The sequence below is a fragment of the Neodiprion virginianus genome, chromosome 1 (assembly GCF_021901495.1).
Source record: "Neodiprion virginianus isolate iyNeoVirg1 chromosome 1, iyNeoVirg1.1, whole genome shotgun sequence".
In the NCBI taxonomy this organism is placed as follows: domain Eukaryota; kingdom Metazoa; phylum Arthropoda; class Insecta; order Hymenoptera; family Diprionidae; genus Neodiprion; species Neodiprion virginianus.
In genome coordinates this window covers 30,141,777-30,163,638 of record NC_060877.1, presented here as the reverse complement: position 1 = coordinate 30,163,638, position 21,862 = coordinate 30,141,777, and the positions used below count along the sequence as shown (strand labels likewise).

The following is a 21,862-nucleotide window of genomic DNA, read 5'->3' as shown; positions in this document are numbered from 1 at the left end:
AGGTATGTATATTCATTGCACTATCTGCGGTATCTGATACCGAATATTAATAAATACATTCTTGATCGTGTTGTATCACAATGAAGTGATTGTATTGGAACCTCGGCTTCTTCATTCCGCCACTACTTCATCAATACTCTGTTTTCATGTACTTGAACGGGATTTGTCTAACAATAAGATCCAATAAACAAATCTCGTCACAATATAAAATTTCCATCTTCACAATAAACAACAATCAGAATAAAATACACCTACTTACCATAGTGGAACTTCTGATTAGTCCGCATGCAATTAATGACCAGGAGATAATACGACTTTAGTTTAATAGAACAAATGATATTTATTTCATAACACATTCCGAACGGTTGATGATTTCAATCTTATATATATATGTATATATATATATATACGCGAGGTGAGGGGACGAAAGGAAGGCGTGAAGGGAAGAAGTAACAGATATGAGGACAAATAGCGAAATACTTACTGAATTTCGATATTAAATTAAAGATGAGGTTCTTTTTCGTGTGAAGTCGAATCGCCTGACGAGACGATCTTTGAATATTCCAACGAAAATGTCGAAATTAAAACTGCCTGGACGTTTGTTAGAACGAATTCGACACGCCATCCACTCGGATCATCGGCTAAACGAACGGTTAAAAATAATATATTGGCAAATTGTCCGATCTCAAGATTTGTCCCGAGATATTTTTCTCTTAATTACATTCTCTTACATTTTACATACCTAAGCTATACATTACATACGTCGTATCATATATTCATTTTCGAATTTTAGCAGGTGTAAGGGATAAGGCTAAGATATTTACATCGATATTAAATAGCGGGATTAAAATTAAACCTCATTCGAGATATCTTCAATAAAACCTTCGATGTTAATCAGTGACGCGTGATCCTCAAAAAGCCCTTTGTTGCAGCCCTGCAGCAATTTATTCGCCCGGATTGTCGTCTTTATAGATCTGTCATCGATTACAGCTTTGAGCTACGCACCCATCGCACTTTCCGCAGTTAGTAACTGAAGTGAAAGTTTCGCGTTTTCTTAATTCGTTGCTCTGATGCTTCGCGTTTTTGGCATCCTTTTTCCATGGGGGCTGCTGTCTCAATAAACCAAACATGCAGATACTGTCGATCGATTGACGGGACAGACAATAGGCAGAAAATGATTTCATGATCTGTGAGACAGGAATTTGAAATCGGGTGACTGGATCCTGTCATAAATCGAGAACCATCTGAGTCGTATTATCTTCGTCTGCAACCGATGCACGTATGAGTGAACGATGATTACGTCCATGGTTTAAGACTTTGCTATATGGTATGTCTGGCTGATTTACAGGGTCGTGAAATTTTTCAATTAACGTGAACAAATTAGATGGTATTGCACTAGATTCATCGTCACTAATGAAAATCGATACAGACAATTAAGTGGGCAGGTTAATTATCAACCAATTGCACGCCGACCAATGTCTTCCTTTCTTTCTTCTGTAATCCGTCGTCTCTCGGCAACCGCGACCGTGACACAAGTTGGCGAAAGTTACAACATTATTTACCTATGTTTAATAATGAATTACCCGTCGCAACGACTTGCCCAGACACATCTGCGAGTAACGGAGATTCAGTACCTTCGACGATGCATTTTATTTGTTAGATGATTTTCAAATGAGAACTGTAATCTTGAATTTCTAGCTGTCATTTGCTCGTTAGACAAGTTGTACTTTTCGATAGACACGAAACGATTTTATGAAATATCGCTTATCATGGACGAATTTTATTTTGGAAACGTCGTCAGAATGAAACCACAAGAAACAATCATACATTTTGAACGGGCTCGATGTCCAATTCGAATTTTGTTGTATTCAATTGTTCGTATGATGAACGTTATTGCCTGAGTGATTATTCGGGTTCATTCTAAACTGGTTACATGTTTATTTCCTATCAACATGATTTCAAGTAAACATTATACCTTGATTTTCGAGTTACAGCAGTTAAAGAGAGCTCGTAGCAACGGCATGTTTAATAATCCGCAACCTTGTCAAATCCGATTCAAGTCGAAGAATCTTTCATAATGTTAGAGCTTTAATCGTCAATAAATAACAACTAGAAAACAAGATTTGGAAGGAATTTGAATTTTCACCATCACCAGAGATATTGTAATCTCCCAACGATGCAGTACACACGATCACATTACGGATACATATGCCATCGTCAAAAATTTACCACTGACGTAAAGTCTCCTCATGAATCACCGCACGAATTCTCATTGAAACGGTGATAATCACGAGAGCAGGACCGCCAGGACTCGTTCAACGAGAACGACAATGTTGCTTATAATTTTCTTATACTCAATTTAGGACGTCATTATTATATATACAAGTTGAACAGACGTTAACCCTGGTTAGTCCATGAATCGTTAAGAATTCTTTCATGATAATATTTCCACCACGGTCTCCAAGCATCAAGAAAACAAAAAAATAAAAACAACGAACCATCAACGAGTAACCATCTCGATCTTCTGACTGTTCCACAAAGACTTGCTGACTTGCGGACGCATCGAAGCGACCGAGAATCGGAAACACACCGGGAGCATCGCTTGGCATCTTCGTTGTCGCGAAAACGTTCTCCTGGATCCCAACGGTACTCGAGGCTGATCCGCCCTCCGCCCCTGCGTCTCGGCCGCTTCGACCACGTCGACCACGACGGCCACCCCGGGTCACCTCAGTCGCCGACTAGTTGCGGGGAAACTCAACTGCCCACTGAGATGTAAACATCACTGCGCGCCACGAGCCTACGTCGAGGTCTAACCTCGGATGGCTGATTTTGAAAACCCGTGGTTTTCGTCGCGAACGGTGTCCACCGACGGTTCTTAACTTCTTACGCTAAGATTCCGTTTCCGTTTTGTCAGTCATGGCCTAGTAGGGCCTCCAGACTTGCCTGGGTGGCGTGTTCTCCCGCCTGGATCTCTTTGGCTCCCTAGTGGCCACGTCCTCCTCCTTTCTCCGTGTGGTCAGATCCTGACCCTTGCTCAAGTCTTCCTCCCTGTTCTCCTTGTCGTGATTGCTCTTGGTGCTCAAGTCGACGGTTTCCTCGAGTCGTATTTTTATCGTCAGATCTGTCCTGTTGTCCAGGTCGCTGGCGACGCTCAAATCCTCCTTGAAATTGTTGACGTTCGTCTGGATGCAGATGGTCAACTCTTCCGAGGAGTCCTCGCTTCTCGTGCGGTCCCGCTTCCGTCCGATGGGGATCCTGCTCGCCCCTTCTAGCCTGCGGTCGGACTCGTCGTCCACCTCGATGCTACCCTCGGGACTGTCGGTGTCCCGAGACCTCTCCCTCTCCTCGACGTCCCCGTCCCTGTCCTCCAGAACCTCCTCCTCCCGCTGAGGATCGTCCTTCGAACTTCCGTCGGGGCTGCCGCTGGATCCACGGCGTTTCCGCAGCTGGCCAGGCCGGATGTCCGGCATCTGAAGGCGCTGATGCGCCATGTGCAAAGCCAGCGCGTGCCACTCCGGCTGCGACTGATACAACTGGTTAAACAGCCAATGCGACTGATGCGGGACCAGAGGTGCGAATATCGAGCTAAAGAGCGGGTTGTGTGGACCAAGAAGCGCCGGATGAAGGCCTGGAACCGTGGAAATTGGGATCAATCGATCTGGTGCGTAGTCGAAGAAGACGCGTTAACCGCGGACCAGGTGACGTGCGCCTGATAACTCGAGGGGGATAATACCTTGGAAATGATGATGAGGCGGGTGGTGGGTCGACGGGCTTGACGTAGCATTTGTTGGCTCAGCTGGCGGGGTTGGAGCGGCGACAGCAGCGGTGGTTAGCAGTCCTGGCCCGTTTCCAGGGGATGCTGTGGGGCTAACATCCCTCACAGAAACGGTTATGGGACCAAGATCTCCACGCGAAGATTCTGCAAAGTAAACAGTCGGCACATGACGTCGGGGCGGTAAGGCTCGTTAGGCAGCAGCAGCAGCAGCGGCGGCGGCGGCAGCGGCTACCTCGCTCGACATTGAGAAGAAGCCCGTTGAAAAAGGAAAGGGAAGATGAGCAGGTGCATTGAACGCGGTTCAGCGAAAACCATTTCCCTGGTCTTTGATCTCAGGCCAAGTCGGAACTTGGGCTAATTGTAAGATGCGTCGAGCTTCCTGTTACCGGGAAGTTCCTTACCGGTGGTAGCGGGCACTCTTGGCGAGCGCTGCTCAATAGCGTGCTGGAACGGGTTGAACGCTGAGGCACCTCCTGGCGGGGGGTGGGAATGCGAGTGGTGGCCCGGCGGCGGCGGCGGAAGACAGTGCGGGGGGAGACCGCCGCGGGGCAAACCTCCCCATCCGCCCCCAGCTCCGACTCCCTCCAGGCCCAGGTGTGGCAGTCCTGAGAGATCAAATAAAATACCAGGTTACTTAGCGTAATGTCCGCCCACGTTGAAAGCTTCGGGTATTCGTCGCGGCGTTCGATATCAACTGCAACTAGCATCCCTTTCCCCACGGCATTAAGTTTCGAGAAAAGTCCTAACCGAAGATGCATAAAGGTATTTTTCAAATAATGACCGATCCAACAGTGTGTCGTTTATGCATCACCGCATTTAGTTCCTCAATCGTTGTTATCTAAAGTGCTCAATTATCTACTAGAGAAAAACTATCGAAGGGAATGTTTTCTGTAGAATTCAACTATACCGGTTCCTGGTTCTAGATATATATACCTACTGATTAGTTAAAGCCGCAAGCTCGGGTAGATTATTCGCGAAAAAATCTGCCAAATGGTAATTGAATTCCATAAAGTGAAGAAGACTCTTTTCCCGTTTCTCCTTTACACCTGGCGTCAGCTAAGATTTCACAAAACAAACTTTTGATGGATTGCCATTATTTTTTATCCGCTGCTATCGCTCCAATTTGAGCATTCGTCATCGCGAGAAGCGGGATATCGACACGGAGTTCATTTCAAAAAATCTTCTTAGATTACTCCGTCATCTGTGCGCAGCAGAAGGATTTAAAAAAAATGTTCCCCTCAAAGCTAGCTGCAAGCATCTCTACTCTTGAAGTTAAACGGGAGCGGGAAACGGAGGGGAAGTCGGTGGTAGGGATACATACCGAGCTACTGGCTCCTGGGCGTGACCTGTGGCGCTTGCGGCTGGCCGGATTGGTTGCCCGCAAATGCGCGCCCCTCGAGTGGGGGGAAAAAGCTCTGGCGGGAGCGATGAGTAGGGAGGAGGGGGAGACGGAGGGGAACTTTTTAAGCTCTCTTTAAGCTCGGAAAACAGAGAGGACACTGTTATCTAGCGTACTACCACCGGTGCGATGTTCGTACCTGTGTACAGCTATACAATACCTACCCGGGACTTTATGAGAGGATTAAGAAAACGATAAGAGCCTGCGACTTGAAAAGCTTCGGACTGGAGCTTACAAAGCAAAGAGCCTTCGCTCGTTGTGCCATGCATGCGCCCATCCAGCAGCGAGTCCCCGTTCCCTCCTTTACTCGCGTGTAGATGTGTTACACGTATACGATCGAGTGTCTGACTCGACGGTGTGAGAAACGCGGTACATACGCACGGACTGTGAGTGTAAGCGACCAGCGGATTAATGGAAATTCGCGTGCGGTCGGAAAGTAGTGAATTAATTAATTCTCGTTCGATTATTTTGTCTGATTTTGTAATCTATCTCGGTTGCGCTGCCCGCGCTGTTTGATCTACTGGAAAATTCACGAGCTGCTCTGCTGCACGCTTTGTTTACCGCGTCGAGTGAAACGGAATATCCGGTTAACGAACGCCTCCAAGTAGAGCGACCGGTGATATGGTCGGGCAGTGGTGAGCGATCAAGTCTTTCGGTGAAATTTAATTCTGAGATGAAAAACGTTTCAAATATACCGGTCCGCCGAGAGGTGTTATCGGAGTTTCTCGGGGTTGGGATCGTGCGGGGAAAATTTTGAGTATTCCTGGATTTACAATTCCGCTGTACATTGAAACCGAAGCGCAAAATTCCTACGGCAAACCGGCACTTGAACTTCAAATTTGCACCCTCGGAAGTTTCACCCCTGCGCGGCTCGTGCCACACCAGCTAACCCAAACTACCCGTAACATATTTTCAATTTAATAAACTTGAAAGCCCACCCTTTCGCCTTGAACCGGGTGAACAGGGGCGGGGGCGATAATTCCGAAAACAAATGAAGACTAATGAGGGGTGTGGGGAAAAGGGTTCGCGCAAGGAGAGAACGGCGACGAAGACGGAGACGAAGCAGCAGAGCCGACGCGCTACCCTTTAAAGGGTGAGAAATGCTAAGCTTAAGCGTTACGACCCCATGGGTAGTTTCCTTCGGTAGCTATACTCTAAGCTATTCTAGCAAGGGATGACGTCCCTTTTAAGGGATGACGTATTATAAACTATCATCCTTCGAACGTGCATGGAGCAACCCTTATACGTGCTACCAAATTCATCTTGAGCTAATCAGCCGGTGGTCAGAAGAGCTCTCAACCTACTCTCAGCCTAGATCAAATGCGTTCAGCTTGAATATCTGCGAAAGAGTTGAGGAATCGGCATTCGAAATCACACCGATCGTATGATTGTAAGGAAAGTCTAATCTTAGAAACATCTGTAGAAATTAATTTCGATGACTTCGTTACTATTCTCAAACAATCGAACTGTATTCAAGTATGATTTCTGATATGAAGCTGTACTTAAATTTCGCGTGTATAAATTACTGATTCATAAAAATACCTTTCAAGACTGATCGAATTGCTGTATAATTCTTTTCGAAAATACCAAAAATATGAATGAATTCGATGCAACATGTGGAAAGTCTTATTATCGTTTGAGATTTAAACTCGACTCTCGTCGAGTGAGTGTTCAAGGGATAGCCTGATCGAGGAAAACAAAGGAACCGCGTGTTTGCAGAAGGTGGAAGGCTTTTTTAATTAAACTCCTTGAAACCATAATGAATTATCGAAAATCCTCGCTGAGTAAACAAGATCCGAGCCTAAGACTTCCCGTGCTTTACTCGGATGGCCTTAAAGAGGTATTAAGTGAAACTCCGACGGGCGGACCCCACGAAAACCTAAACCCAAACTGAACTGTAAATCCAGGGATCTCTTAAAGTCCCGAATCCTAAAACACATAATAAATTAATTCTCGTATTTTCCTCGCCACTCGGTCCCTCTCTCTCTTTCTCTCCGTCTATCTCGCACTCTCTTCTACCCCTCCTCTCTTCTTATCTATTTAAATCTATGCAAAACAGGCGCCTAAAACGCCCTTCTCAAGGTGCTAACCCTTGCGCAACGAGAGGAGCCTTGCTCTTTCCTCGGCTCGGTACTCGCGCGTTCTTCCGCTAGTTATGGGGGTGTGGTGTCGAGGTTGGTGAACGGGGTGTGCGAGGGTGTGCGAAGGGAGTCTTTACTCGAACCAAGCCCAACCTGACTCACCCGGCTGCTCCTGTTCTCATTATCGCAGCGTAGCAACCCCTAAAATGCCACCCCAAAAGGTCCCTCCTCCTGCACCAGTAAGTGTCACCAGTAGAAATTTCAGGAAATGGAATAGTACGTGACTCGCCTCGGGTCACGTGGCTCGCGGTTTTCTTTCAACCCTTTTACGGTAGACGCCCGTCTTCGCGGAAGAAAGTGTATATCGCTGAAACGGAACGAGAGTAATTGTGGATCCGTTGCGCGGATCGATGAGTGTTGTAACGATTGCGCCTAGAAGAGAGGCGTGCGGGGGAATCCGTCCGATCTCGGGATATAAAGGATACCCGTGATTGTTACCGCGGGAGTAAACAACCCTCGCTCGGAGATGCCACGCAGACCTGATTAAACCGAGGAAACGAAATGTAAAGAATGAAACGAAAGGGCGTAGATATAGGCAACCCCTGTGTCTCTCCTTTCCGAAATTCGAGACAGAGTTTCTACGCAAAGGTTGCCGCCGAACGAGAAGTGGACAACCCTTGATACGGCGCGACGCTTCCCTGCCGAGATCAGCCCCGAGTTCTTCCACGGATACGCGCTAAGAATCCCCGGATCCTTAGAAAGTGTTTATTTTCAAAGGGGATTTTCGTACGGAAACAAGACGCGGAGGACTTTTAATTAAATCTACTTTACAGCGGAAGGAATAGTCCAGGTTTGGGTTGTGTGCCCGATGCCTGCAATTGTGCGGCTGCAGCGCATGACGGGTGTTTATTTCTCAAGAATCGTCAAGCTGCTCGGAAACCAAGTCCGCACTACGGTACCAATCTCAAGAGGAGGAAATAAAAACATGAAAGGTTCGGCTTTAAGAGCGTAAATTTATTGCAAAGCGATCCGAGCCAGCCCGGAGTCGACAGTTTTAAACGCGCTCCTAACAATCTCCCCCAAATGAGGTAAAGGCCACCTTATTGAAACAGGGGTTGCGATTTTTCCGCCCCTGGAGGCGGTTAATTGACACGGGAGGCTGAGGGTGACGGAGGGCAGCGAAGGGCGGCGGCCAACGGGGACTCTTGTTAACTTAAACCTCTCTTCCGGATTTTTCATCCCCTTAGCAAGACGCCGAGAGACCTTGATTGGGGCGTTTTTACTCCTGGATTTTAAATTGGCGACTAAACGTACGGGTAGAGAGAGAGAGAGAGGAAGGCACGTAGGAAAGGCTTTACATGACTCCAAGAGCGCCTGCTAATTTGGGAAAATTTTTACATTCAAGAATAACAACCGGAATTTCTCTTTACGAAGTAAACCCAAGCGGGATGAATTATGAACATTAAAAAATAAAGAAAAAAAATAGTATACGGGAGCACTCGAGAAATGAATATACCGACTCTGCGCGAAGTGAAGAAGAGGGAAAAAAATTCACAAACATGAAAGAAGGAGCTTAACCATTCTGAGAGAAGAAAATTACTTTGACAAGAAACTGTGCGAATGAAAGATGCTAAAAAATTCTTCTTTTCTCAGAGCGCACATCGATCGGGCATCGCTTCGAAGTAACAGGGGGGCAACGAATGAATAAACGAACTCGCGCGAGGCTATGCACGACCGACGCTAAGGTAGCGATCAGCCATATTCTTAGCATTTATGAAAACCCGTGAAACTCGTCCCTTCTGGCGCTGAGGTGGGCCGAACGAAATTTAATAACAAGCCCCTAGTTACACCTCAATGGACACCTTAACAACCCCTGCTTGGGTCTCCTTTATCAACCCTTGGCGCCGGGATCTAATAAACCACCCCTTGAAACACACCCTTACTACACCGATGATACCCTCTTGGGATCGCACGCGAGGATGGCTCGGGCTTCGGATCGCGAGGCGGGTGGTTCGCCCCGGGGGTTGGGGGTTGGGGGTCGGGGGTTGGGCTGGACGGGGTGGACGGAGTGGGTGCTGACCGCTCGGAAGAGGAGCGGACGGCGGCGCAACCTGTGTTTTATCCGCCGAACTAAATGACCGAAGGGGTTCGTCGGGTAACGCGGAAAGTTTGAATTTCGAAACCCTACACCGCCTCTCTTCCAACGTCTCCTCTTACACAGACTCCGACTCACTCTTGGAGGCATCGTCACGTTACACCTGCACTGAGAGAAAAATTTGCACATCATGATTCGCGGACTCGTATCAGCCGTCGCCAAGTTGTGGACAAAGAGTGCGCAGATATCGCTTCAACGAATGACAAATTTGCGACGATCTTATCAAGCGTTTCTTCTGCTCTCGAGTTTACATCCCCCTTATGAAAATTGATTTTTGGACGCACCGTTACGGCTTATATAACAGCGCCATAAAATCCGGCAAAAATTTGGCTCCACGACCCAGCGAGCTCGGCCAGCTTTCATTGTCGTTACGATTTTGATCGCGACTGCGGGCTCGTCCGCGGGACTGAATTCGTAGTGGTGGTGGTGGTACTGGGGTGGTGTGGTGGGCGCGGGAAGCTGGGTCGCTGAACAGAGGGTGTGTTAAGCCGCTTATCATGCCGAAACAATACACTGTCGGTGCACCAATATCACTTCCACTCACCGAGGCCGGTTTCGTCAAAATTTCGAGTTCTGGCCGAATTTCAACGAAGAACGAAATACCGCTCTAGAATCGGTAAACGCGGTATGGCTGAACGAAACTCGTTTGTCTTTGTTTTTTCAGACGAAATGCGATGCGGGAAAATTAATTTCTGGCATGGAGGCAAAAAATTTCACGTCGCTGCTCAAGTGAATTTCATAATTTGTTTGATGAACAGACGGGAGCCTTTCCGCGAGACTATGCGAAGGCAAAACTGTTGGCAAATTATAATCGAAGGTACCGAGGAAAGTCGCACCGAGCTTATAATATACAGCTGCTCTGCAGACAGGAATTGAAAAGACAAAGTTCTCCAGTTAGAGAAGAACCCCTCCCACCCTAACCCCCGAACGGCAAAGAGCCCGACTTAATCAGACTCTCCTCTACTTAGACTCGAAGTCAAAACTCAATTTTGACTTCGCAGCAACCGGTGCCGCTCAATTTTGACACCCTTCTCGCGACGAAGACTACCGGAGCGTCGCTCTCGCAAGGGCTGTAAACTTAGTTATCAACGAATCCCATGCAGCCTTGCAAGAACTCGTTTACCAGTCACTCGCTCGGGATGGTATAACTTTCCTGCATTCGGTATTTTACGGACTCGATCATTTCCACGAGGGGATTTCGCGTGACGTGTCAATACACGGGGGTTGAAGTATCGATAAAGAAAAAAAAAGAACAAGAAAAAAAGAAACGGAACGCTGACGACTCACCGGTCAATTTGAATCCCAGATGATCCTGAGGATGTGCGAAAGTGAAGGTACGCGGCCCAAAGTGATAAGGATGAAAAGCTTGATGTCCTGAAACAGGACACTGCGTGAATTCCTCGTTTATGAAGACGGCACCGTCCGTTCGTCCGTGTTCGTCGACTCGAACAACACGAATCCAAGATAAATTTCGTAGGTACTCACTTGTTTTCGACCTGGGCTCCCTGGGACCGTCGACTGTGACCTTTATGGCCTTCGACAAGGTTGCCACCTGCGGCGGCGACGTCTGCAGCATTATCGTCAGAGTAAAACTCTTTCCTGAAACGTGAAAAATTACGCCTTTCAACACCTCGCGGAGGACCAGAGGTGGTCGATGTCGTCCAGAACCGGGTGCTGGGGTGCCGGACACGCCAAACCCGGTCCATAAGTACGTATGTTTACGGCATTAGCATATTCCCGTCGGTTTTCCCCGCACGCCCCTCCCGACACTGCGGCGCCATCCGACTACCCCTTACTTCCGGCACATTTATGTTTTGTTTCCAGTAAACGTGGCACAGTGCAGCGCGTTACTGCCTCTGCACATCCTGTAACCGTTCGAAGCGGTGACAGAACCGATCCACCAAATTCACCACGAGCTGTTATACATTTCGTCATGGTCTTTATCCCACACTCAGATTACCCATAATCGTGTTGAGGAATTAAGTGGAAATTTTTTAAGATTGAAGTAAAAATATAATGTACATTTTGAATTCCTCGTTGTTGCTATTATTTTTTATTTACCTCTTCTTCTTTTCTCGCGGGTCACTATAAGTTCTTTGGAATTCATAACCACTGCTGCAACTGCATGCGGACAATCAGAGTCTTATTTGAGTTTGAAGCGACCGCGGTTAGCGGCGAGTGACGGTTAGGATCTAAAATTCATCACTTTCTGGTGATAAAAAGATTGGAAAGTGAGGCTGGGGCTGGGGGAAATGGGAATAAGCACTTTGCGGCCACGTGGATTGGATTTGAATAATAGAGAGAAACAGGCACGTGGAACACGGCAGAATAACGCGACCCACCGCGAACTTGCACCCCCGGCTTGCGGGCTATCCGAGAAACCGAACTTTTGCGTTCGCCGCATTTTTATGCTTTTTAATTCTTTCCGCGGTTGAGTTACGACTCCGTTTGGAATTCACCTTCGTATCCCTCTCCCTCCGTTCTTCATCCCGGATAGCTGCATATAATCGCACTCTTCGCGAATTATTCAATTCTAATTGGTCGACTGACCTCAACGCCTCGTCGAATTCGGGCCTTTAAAATTTCTTAGCTTCAGCCCAACTTACGGACTATCTTGCGGGCATCAACGTCGCACAACGGCGTCGGTTAGCTCGCGGAGAGAAACTGAGCAGTTTTATTTTACGGCGAATGCCAGGGTGGCGGAGAATTTTCACGGTGAACCACGACATTTAACAGCTTTGTCGCCGCTCCGTCGAGCCACGGAAAATATCCAGCGAAACGGGGAACTCGCGAATTTCCTCACGCAGTGAGCAGCGAAAACAAAACACCGCCTAGGGCGGAATGACTGAGGGATAGAAAAACGAGATAAGAGATAACGGAAGCGGGAGGATCGCAGGCGACGAGTAGGTTACGTCAGCGACCGCTTTGTCACTACTTTTGTCACCCCCCGCCACAGCTCATATTTTTCTCACACTTCCTGCGAAAGAACTTCTTCCGTAAGAACATTTTTCGGTAAGCAGTCGAGAGTCGAGCTGCCGAGTATCGCTGAAAGATCATTCGCATCGCTGCGCGGATGATTGCGATCGGAGCTTTTCTTCGATCGGGTATCTGAAAATTCCTTTGAACAATTCCAACGACCAACGGATCGCCTAAATTCCTAATTACGAATCTTTCGCAAAAACACCCGTGTAATTTTTCAAACGGAATTTTCACACGAAGATTCTACCTTGAACGAGTACTACGTGTTATAAAAATTTTTAAGACCGGCTCGCGGAATGTGAAAGGCGAGTATAACAGATTTGCGTGTGTTACATACACAGATTACCGAAGATGCAATTACCGATAGACAAATATGCCCGAATGCATTATCTACGCGCTGAACGAGAATTTACACCAACTGAAATTCCACCAGCGAGGAATCTGCTGTTTCGTAGACGTTAATTAATATTTTTTTTCTTCCGATTTAACACCACCGACGGTTCAGGCTTACACGCGCGCGCCTTCGCTAACTGTATCACAAGCACCAAAATTGCGGGGGAGTCGTTCTTCCAGCGTGTTACACATAATGCCTCATAAACACCCCAAAATGCCGCCTCTCCGCCCTCCGCCCTCCGCCCTTACCCTTCACCTACGCCCCCTCGACGTTTGGCAACCCTCGAAACCGCTTCTCATCCCTCACCTACGGGACCACAGCAATAAACTTTCGCCTTGTTAGGATTTCGCGACAGGCCTAAACGCCGGGGAAGCCGGAGAATTCGTCGAGAGAATGGCTGAAATTTGGATACATAGGTAGATTCGGTATGCCTGTAGTGAAAAAAAATTATGCGAGCAGACGTTAACGGAATCGTAAAGTTGTTGACGTCGCCATAAAAGAGATAAAGAAAAGAACACGAGAGTTTCTCTCATTCTGGAGGGATTCCAAGAAAGCTCGTTTACTATGTGGCGAATACAGTGCCCCTCGAGAAGACCGCATCGATTCTGTCTGCTTATACCAATTCGGTAGTTGTATCATCCCTCCACTGTCTAGACTCTTCTTCTTGTCTTCCTTTTGTTTTATTATTTTTCTATTTCTCCGCACCGATCGTATCCTCGACACTTTCATCACGAGGTTGGAAAGTGAATCGCGTTTCGACAGCAGCTTTGCGGCGTCGACCGAGTGACATTTTATTCCTCATCGCCAAATTCGAGGATCAAAATTTGAATAATTACTGCGGGCATCTTACACGCGCCTCGGGCGAGGACGGTTCACAAAAACATCGGCATTCAGGTTTTTAACGATTTCATATTCACCCCAAGTTTACTCAGGGATCATACAGTGTTAAAAACTCCCCTGTTTGCCACCCGAGCAAAAGGAGGCGCGGAATGGCGGGGTTCAACCTCTGTTTGCCACTCCAGTGTTATTTCAGGGTGTTTGCAGTGTTTTAAGATTCTGACGTTTTGACTACCCGAATCGCTGTTGAGGGACAGGTACACCGGATTGCGTGCGGGAATATTTCAAAAAGATTTACCGTGCGGGGAGTAAAATATCAGCGGTGGACTCGGCGAGGCTCTTCTTTCAGGGCTTAAGGGTGACCCGCACGAGGCAACTTTGACAAACGGGGATGGCTTATCAACATTCAGCCGTGTCGTTGTTATTATTTATTTCTCATTTCGAATCAAGATTTTCGTACTGTAGAAAAATCGAACTTGTACGTCTGGTTATTGAATATTTTGAAACTTTCCTGCAAACACTTTTCACATTACTCTACACGAATTGGAAATACCACACTTTTGTCTTCAACTTTGTCGTCAACCGTCGTTGAATCGATCCGATAAATGAATTTTCCACATCAGCTGCGTAATGCTATTTCTACAACGTAGCGATCGGATCAGCCGCCAGTCCGAATTTGCCTCACGCGAAATCGGCTACACCTGTCTAAATAGTTAACTTGCCACGGTAATCACGGATAAAGGACCGACATAAATTTACAACGATGCGGTAAGTCGTCCACTGCGTTGAAATTGGAGCCAATTGACGTACGTACGTCACTCGGACAATCAGGAAATGGACGAGATCGGTCATCAAACGTAGAATCACCGGGGCGCGTTTGTGCTAAATATACGCGTATATCCGTTCAGACGGTAGTGTATTCATTACGAAAATTATCGTCGGTTAAATATGAGAAATCGCGAGGCGAATGCCTGGATTCGCAACACGGCGAGGCCCCTCCGATGCAGTACAGAGACGAAATCTCTGGTGCGGAAGACGGCCGCCGCCGGACGGATGGAAGAGAAATAAAATATGTATAATCCGTGCGACAAGGCAGATCGACGGCGCAGTTAGTCAACTGTGCGTGATTCTACCTGAAATAGGTGTGCCAGCCTCGTGAGAGACTTACCGAGGGGACGGTATATTTTTAATTTTTAATTGGGGAAAAAAGCGCAGGCGAACCTCCTCCTCTCCGGGATAAATCAGACTCTCAGGTTCGACAAGTCGTTATCTTGACGGTGAGATCCGTCCGCTGATCTTCAAAATTGGTGTCAAACGGCAACGAGAGGGGGGAATTTTCCAAACCTAACGAAGTCCGTGCGACTCGCGCCGGTCACCTGAAACTTTAATTAAGACCTTGCTCTCGGTACGTCCGGTATTCTTTGATCCAAGGAGATACGGGAGGGACAAAAACCGGAGCTGAGTCGTCGCACAGATTTGCTTTACCGCCCAACGACCGCCTCGTTAGTCGTTGCCATATTTTTTTTTTGGTGTTTCGTGTTGTTTATTTTTTAATTATTTTTTTTTTTTTGTACGTCTTTTCTCCTTCTCTTTACCATCCAGAGCCACAGGTTGGCCCGCAAATTCACACGTCCAATCGTACCTGCTACCAACACTCGAGCGCTCGCCTACACCAAGAACCCGGTAACAGTATCAGAGTTTCGGCGGACCGACAGATCGGGAGGTTGGGAAAAATAAAAAGGGCTGGTTTTTTTTAAAGGCGACAGATTGTACGTCAACCCTTCTCAACGCGGACAGTTCTTTCGAGTTATTAAATCATTCAGGCCCATTCGCGGGTGAACGTTTTATTTTTCATTATTATACATATGCTCTTACAAATTTGACGAATTTTACGCAAATTTAACTCCTTCATCTCGTATTATACAGTTCGAACTCGTATCAGCGCTAATTTCCCGCTGGAATCATGCCTGATTTCTTTCTCCGCGTTTCGGCGAACGGTATTATTATTATTACTATTATTATTGTTGTTGTTATTATTATTATTGGCGATCCGGTACGTTTACCTCTGTGCACACTGTGGGATTGTCGATACTGGTATCGTGTGTGTACCTCTATATATATATATATATATATATGAATATATATATATGTGTGTGTATGTGTGTATGGAGTCGGTGAAATCTCCCGAATGGGCGCTCTTTCATAGCTGCCCGCACAAACAGAGAAAATCGCGAACCGTCATAAAACATCAGTAATTCCTGTATTTATGCGACTCGTTCGTCGTTTTGGACTACGTCGCAACGCCGAAGCACACGGATTCACTCACGTACGTACCGAGTCGACTCCAGCCTCCTAGTCGTCGGAGGTTGACGCTAATCCTCGACGGTTCGAGGCAGAATCGCAAAGCAGAGAGAGCCGCATGATGTATAACGCCCTGCGTTGCTACGATAATATTTCCCGTTTCTAGAGCGCCCGGAACTCCCCAGATTAACAACAATCTGTTTCTCCCTCTCCGCCTCTCTCTCACTTTTTTCACATTTTTTCGCTCATTGTCGTTTCTTTTACCGTAGAGTGACCAAACTTTTGGCTCCGCGCTCGCAAACTTACATTTCCATCGAACGTGCTGCTGGAAAAAATTTTTATCTCCAAATTTTATGCCAAAAATTTTATCACCGCACCCCTTTTTCGTTATTTCTGTCGTTACACGGATTTATGAACAGTTTTTTTTCCCCCATAATACGTTCTGCTCGTTGGGCCATTCGTGATTCAATTAAAATAGTTTGCGAGTTGATTGGTCAAATGGCATATGATCTGTACACGTACATACGAAAGCTGCAGAATTTTTCGCATTTGTGGATACACTCGTTATTGCTTTCAAGGCTACTTCATTTATACATACAAATATATGTATATATTGCGAGCGAATGATAATTGGCAACGCAGGCGCAGGTATCAGTTTTGCAAATCGTTCTCCATCGCGTTGATTACACTCAATAAAAACCGGGATTATTATCACAGATGACCAAAACGCGCTGTAATAATTTCGCGAAGGAGTGAAATACAATCACATGACGCGCCTGAAAAATGCCACGAAAAATTAGGGTAATAACGGTAAACAATTTTTGGTGAACAACGATGGACGGATCAGGTGTCTGAAAAATAGCCCGACTTCACCGAGGCTCAGCAGCTTTTCCCGTATTGCAAGTAAACAGATTCGTGAAATAAATCTTAAATTTATGTTGTTTGTCTTGTCCTTTTGCCCCCCTCCTCCCCGCACCTTCACAATTTCGCGAAAAATCGACGCGCTTCGGGACCAGTTTCGGAAAGACGAAAGAACCGGAAATAAGGTAGAGCTTTCGGAAAAAGAAATTCTCAATTATATAAATCTAGCCAGTTTTCTGAATTTATTAAGCGCAATCTATCGATCGGACGAATAATTTCGTGTCACGTGTAATGAGGTGATTATTGCACGGAAGCCCTTTATCAACAAATCACGAATGTAAACCTAGTGTATCCAGTTCGCACGCACGATCGATATCGGGTATACGAATTTCGGCTTACTTTACGCGTCTGGCTATAGCCTTGAGCCGGTACACCGTCAATCTCTGTTTGATAGTTAGGAGATGGCAGTAATGCAGTAATGAGAGCTTATTGCCATGGAAACCAAAGCCGCTTAGACTCAGCCACTCGCCGGAACAATCCCTATTTCAAATACTCGATTCCCCGCAGCGAAAAATTCCGAAACGGTAGCATCGCCCCCGATACGTACATATAGTGTGCTTACCCTAATCTCTGGAGATCGTTCCGCATCCTGGTATATTTCTGTAATTTATCCTCTTAAAATTCGAAACAACGATAAATTGTCACTCTATTTACACGTTAATTTAGCTGAATAGCAACCATCGCTTCGATGCTTTGCACGAGTTACATTTCATACGTTACACATACGGCAGTTAGTAATGTGTTTTTTATACTATAGTAAATTCAAGATTACCCCTTCAGCTTGATCCTCGAATATTACGTTTGTCCAAAAACTCGACTGCGATTTAGCAAATTATTGCTCTCATCTAATCGCGATTCAGCGATCCGTCGCAGCCAGAGCTTGAATTTCGCAATTATAGGTGAAATTAGAAAAACACGTACTCGGATCTGGTCGAACTTGTAAAAGCCTCGAAAAATTTCAGTCGGATCGAACTGAGGGATAAAGGCGCGTGAAACCCGTCGGCGAGAGCGTCAGCGATAAGAATTGGGAACGATTTAGAGGTGAGATTCCGAGCAGCTGTATATATAAGAGGGTTTGTCTTTTGACGCGAGCAATTCTGGCAATCCGGGGCTAAGAGGTCGGAAAATGTCCCTGAGACGTGAACCATTACCGTTGACAGTTAAAAAATCTGAAAAACCCACCCCCTCCAAAATCCCGCGAAGAGGGTGGCTTTCGTCGTTCATCGCGTCCCTCGATCTAACTGCAATTTCCCTTTCCAATTTACCATAAACAAGCCGACAGCCTCGTCGTTAAGCAATGCCACCGTCTCTGGCTGAGCATTTATCCGCGGCTTCTGCAGGGACCCTCGTCAGAAATTTCACTCAATTTTCCCGCGGAGAAAAGCGAGCCAATGACCAATTCGAAGTGTAAGATGGGAAAATCTGTTGGAAATATTATAAAATCGCCGGAACTTTTTGCGGATGGATCGTTCGACGATAACAATCGGCAGTTCCACAATTCTAGGCCAAGAATTTCCACCTGCTGACTGGAAAACGGTTTTCCAAACTTGCGCACTTTTTCCCCAGTACGTTAGCATTTTTTGCCCGAGTTGAACCGAAAAACCGAATTTAAGGTGTCTGGCTTCTGATTGCGAGAGAACGTTTGCTTTCCCATCGGCGCGAGGGTATAAATGACATTAGGAGGTCGTCTGCAGCCCCTTGAAGTGAAACGTCGGGGTGTCGAGTTGGCTGAAAGAAAAGTAACGCGGGCGATATTCAGCCCCGAGGAGTTTTCTTTCCTTAGGCATTAACTACTGGTAATGGGGGCGATTATTACGATGTATTATTCAGGTGCAACGCGCTAACCCAGAGGCTTCTTTTTCCTTGAGGGACGGAACCACCGCCGCTTCAGCAAAGGAGCCCGTGAATTATTAACGAAGGTCTGGAATTAAAAATCCTGTGTCCGCCGACAGACGGATGGATGGAGGGGGTCGGGCTCCGGTATTTGTTGAGTGAATTAAAAATGAGCCCGAATAAGGACTGGGCGATAGAGAAATGAGGCCATCTGGGATCCCCCCTAATGTACCCGCTGAATCATTCATCCCCGGTAGACGCGGCCGGGATCCACCTCGCCGATTTTCAAAGAATCATCCGTTAAACGCGGCCGTCCCTCCAAATTTCCTCACCGCAAATCGCAAATCGCAAATCGCAAATCGCAAATCGCAGCACGCACTCACCTCTTCCGCTCCTCCCGACGAACCTTAGGTCGTTAAACTTGGCCACCTGGTTCTTCATCAGGGCGGTAGAGTTCCTCAGCTCGGCGCAGCAGTTCTCGTCGTTTCCGGCCCGGACGGTGACCAGGGTACCGTCGTTGACCTCGCCCAGGGCGACGACCTTGAAAGCGACCGGCAGCGTCTTGTTGGACCTCCAGTGCCCAGGAAGAACCGTGCAGACGACGTGGGGACATCCTTTTCATAGGGCACACGGCATTCGAGATAATTTCATTCGTTCCCCCGCCCCCGCCCTCCCGGCATCCTCCCTAATGCTAAAAATCTGCCAAGAGTTTGAGAATAATTATTGAAGGGAAACTCACCGGTCCTTATCAACTCCCCGGGATGCTCGGCGAGCAGTCCGTCGAGGGTCCGCTCGACGAGGAGATCCGCGCTCGGCGGATAGTCCGGGAGGTGATTCGCGCCCTGGTTCCCCTGGGCAGGGACGTCGTTCGCCAGGTGCATCCTTTTCCTGGAGTAGCCCCGAAGCCGACGACCCCTGTTGCTCGCGCAAGCCACTGTGGAGTCTCTGTATTCCAAGCGAAGAGGGCGATCCTCCGAACGGACGGCCGCACGCGAAGGATTCGTCATGAGACCGGACCGCGGTGCATTACCCGATGCGGAAATTAATTCATGTCCGAACGGCGGTCCCGGATCGAACCTACGGCTCAACGGTTCTTCTCAATTCCGTTTCCCCGACGACGCGACGGTGCAGCTTTGACGAATCCCGACTACGCGATCTTACCAGAGTAATAAAAAGATTCCGGAACCAGTTGAATCGCTCCGAGGATCCAGGCGGCGATTATTCGCGCCTGAGAAATGCCGATTCCTTCAATCGGTCCCGGAACACCAATATATCAATCGCTTCCCTCGGGAATTAGATTTGTTCCCGGGTCGGAGAGTACGTACAACGAAACGGCGGAATCGGGGGGCCGCCACCGATGCTGTTGCTCCTCCTCCGGCAGCCTTTGATCCTTATTTCATTATCCTTAGACAGAGTTGAGCGGCCGTTTGCAAATTCTTCAAAACTTGACTGCCAAGTCGCGGAGAAAATTCGTTTTATTGGAATCGAGGAGGTTTCCCGATCTCCCTTTTTACGATTTTTACTTCGCTGAATTTTCCCCTTCTTCACTTGTCTCTCTGCACTCTCGTTTATTATACTCGAGCTGCTTCCGCTTCGACCAGATCCGTTCTTCCCATTCGACGCAGAAACTTTTCAGTTTCCTCAACTAATAACTAAGGCTACGTCACAGAACTACGCATCGATACGTCACAAAGCACTCTTCGAGGTAACGAGTCTCGTCGAGTTCTGTTCACAGCGAAAAGTCAACTTCCGATATCCACACTATCTCAAATCGCGCCGCAGCACCACAAATCGAACGTGTTGTATTCTCGCAAAAAAACTGATCACCACAACTATTTTCTCTGTCACAGTTTGAGCCAGTCGTCCGGTGATTGAGGAGGTTCGATGTTTGGAAAAATGAAAAATCGGTAAAAGTGCGGTGAAAAATTTGGGACCGAAATTGATGAAAAAAAAAAGAAAAAAAAATCAAAAAAATCACAAACTCTCGAGGTAATTTACACGCACCCAGGCTGCTCAGCGAATGTCAAAATTCCTCGGCGGTGTGACCGGAGTTGAGAAGTTGTCACGGGTCCAAGTTAACCGGAGCACGAGAATAAGGGTAAGTCTTGCGGCCGGTGGTTGCGTTTGGGTTTGGCGGTAGAAAGTGGCGGCTTCTGCGGTAGAGGTGCGCGGTGTGGTTGCGGTGTATTTTTGAGGCCGCCGCCCCCAGCCCCCGGCCCCCGACCTCCGACCCCCACCACCGCCACCACCATAGGCGCCGCGACGCTGGCGGGGCTGCTTTTTCACGCAGAGGGGAAAAATACCGCGGGCGGGGAAAATCACCCTCACGTGGTGCTCGCCTTGTCGCCGCGATCAAAACTAGCGGACGCAGTCGATCACGGCGATGATAATGACGGTGACGACGATGCCTCACTTCGAAGGAATCACGCCTCCTGCCTCTTTTACGGTAGTCCGATCATTCCTGGCTTCGGACGCATTTTTCCGACAAATCATTGATGCGTCACTTTTACGACTTATGCGGTCACGTTTTTGCTTTGGTTTTGCAAAAGTTTCGTTGATTTTCATCGGTTCTTTTTTTTTTTACTCAAATATCCTTCACTGACACAATTTACGTTTCGAACTCTCTTCGTCACTCCTCACATGTAACTTGCCGACAGCGCTGGAAATGAACCGATCGTACACGACTGCACCTAATCAGCGAAGTTTTTTCAGACACTCGTCATTTTTTCACTCAGTATTTTTTATCCTCATTGGCAAAAGGATCGATATTCTTTTGCGATAATGTTTATGCTCGTACTTCAGACACAAAAAAAACGAAATATATATATATAATATATATATATATATATATAAAAAAATTGAAGGGTGAAGCACTCTTGTTTGCAAGTCAGGAACCGAATTTTCTCTTCCTTCGCATCTGAGCTTTTTGACAATTTTTTGCACTCTCGTTTTTCTTCAGTAAATATTTCTATCGCATTCGTTTTTACACGCGTTTAACACTGATCCCTCGGTACCGTTTTATGTTCGACAACTGTTTCACGTCCCACTTGGAACAACACTGCGAAGAAAGGAAAACAAGGACAGTTGAAACCCTAGTTGCGTTTAGCGTTGAGAAATAGGGGTGCGCGTCGGCGGACGGGGGGGCCGGGGGTCGGACCGTCAAGGGGATGAGAGGCTGGGGGGTTCG

General features: G+C 47.2%; 1 protein-coding gene across 3 annotated transcripts; it reads right to left on the bottom strand.

Moving 5' to 3' along the window:
* Positions 1 to 211: 211 nt before the first annotated feature.
* On the bottom strand, positions 212 to 20,849 carry LOC124296694 (uncharacterized). 3 transcript variants are annotated; one of them, XM_046746946.1, is made up of 8 exons: positions 20,001 to 20,010; positions 19,415 to 19,920; positions 19,059 to 19,289; positions 10,896 to 11,009; positions 10,698 to 10,784; positions 4,177 to 4,380; positions 3,734 to 3,919; positions 212 to 3,628 (listed from the first exon to the last, which is right to left on the bottom strand). In XM_046746946.1, the coding sequence occupies exons 2-8, from the start codon at positions 19,680 to 19,682 to the stop codon at positions 2,922 to 2,924; spliced, it is 1,797 nt and encodes a 598-aa protein (XP_046602902.1). In that variant the 5' UTR covers positions 19,683 to 19,920; positions 20,001 to 20,010; the 3' UTR covers positions 212 to 2,921. The 3 variants fall into 3 exon arrangements, with proteins under 3 accessions (XP_046602902.1, XP_046602901.1, XP_046602903.1); XM_046746945.1 differs by having other exon boundaries at positions 19,415 to 20,849; XM_046746947.1 differs by having other exon boundaries at positions 10,698 to 10,775; positions 19,415 to 20,849.
* Positions 20,850 to 21,862: the final 1,013 nt, after the last annotated feature.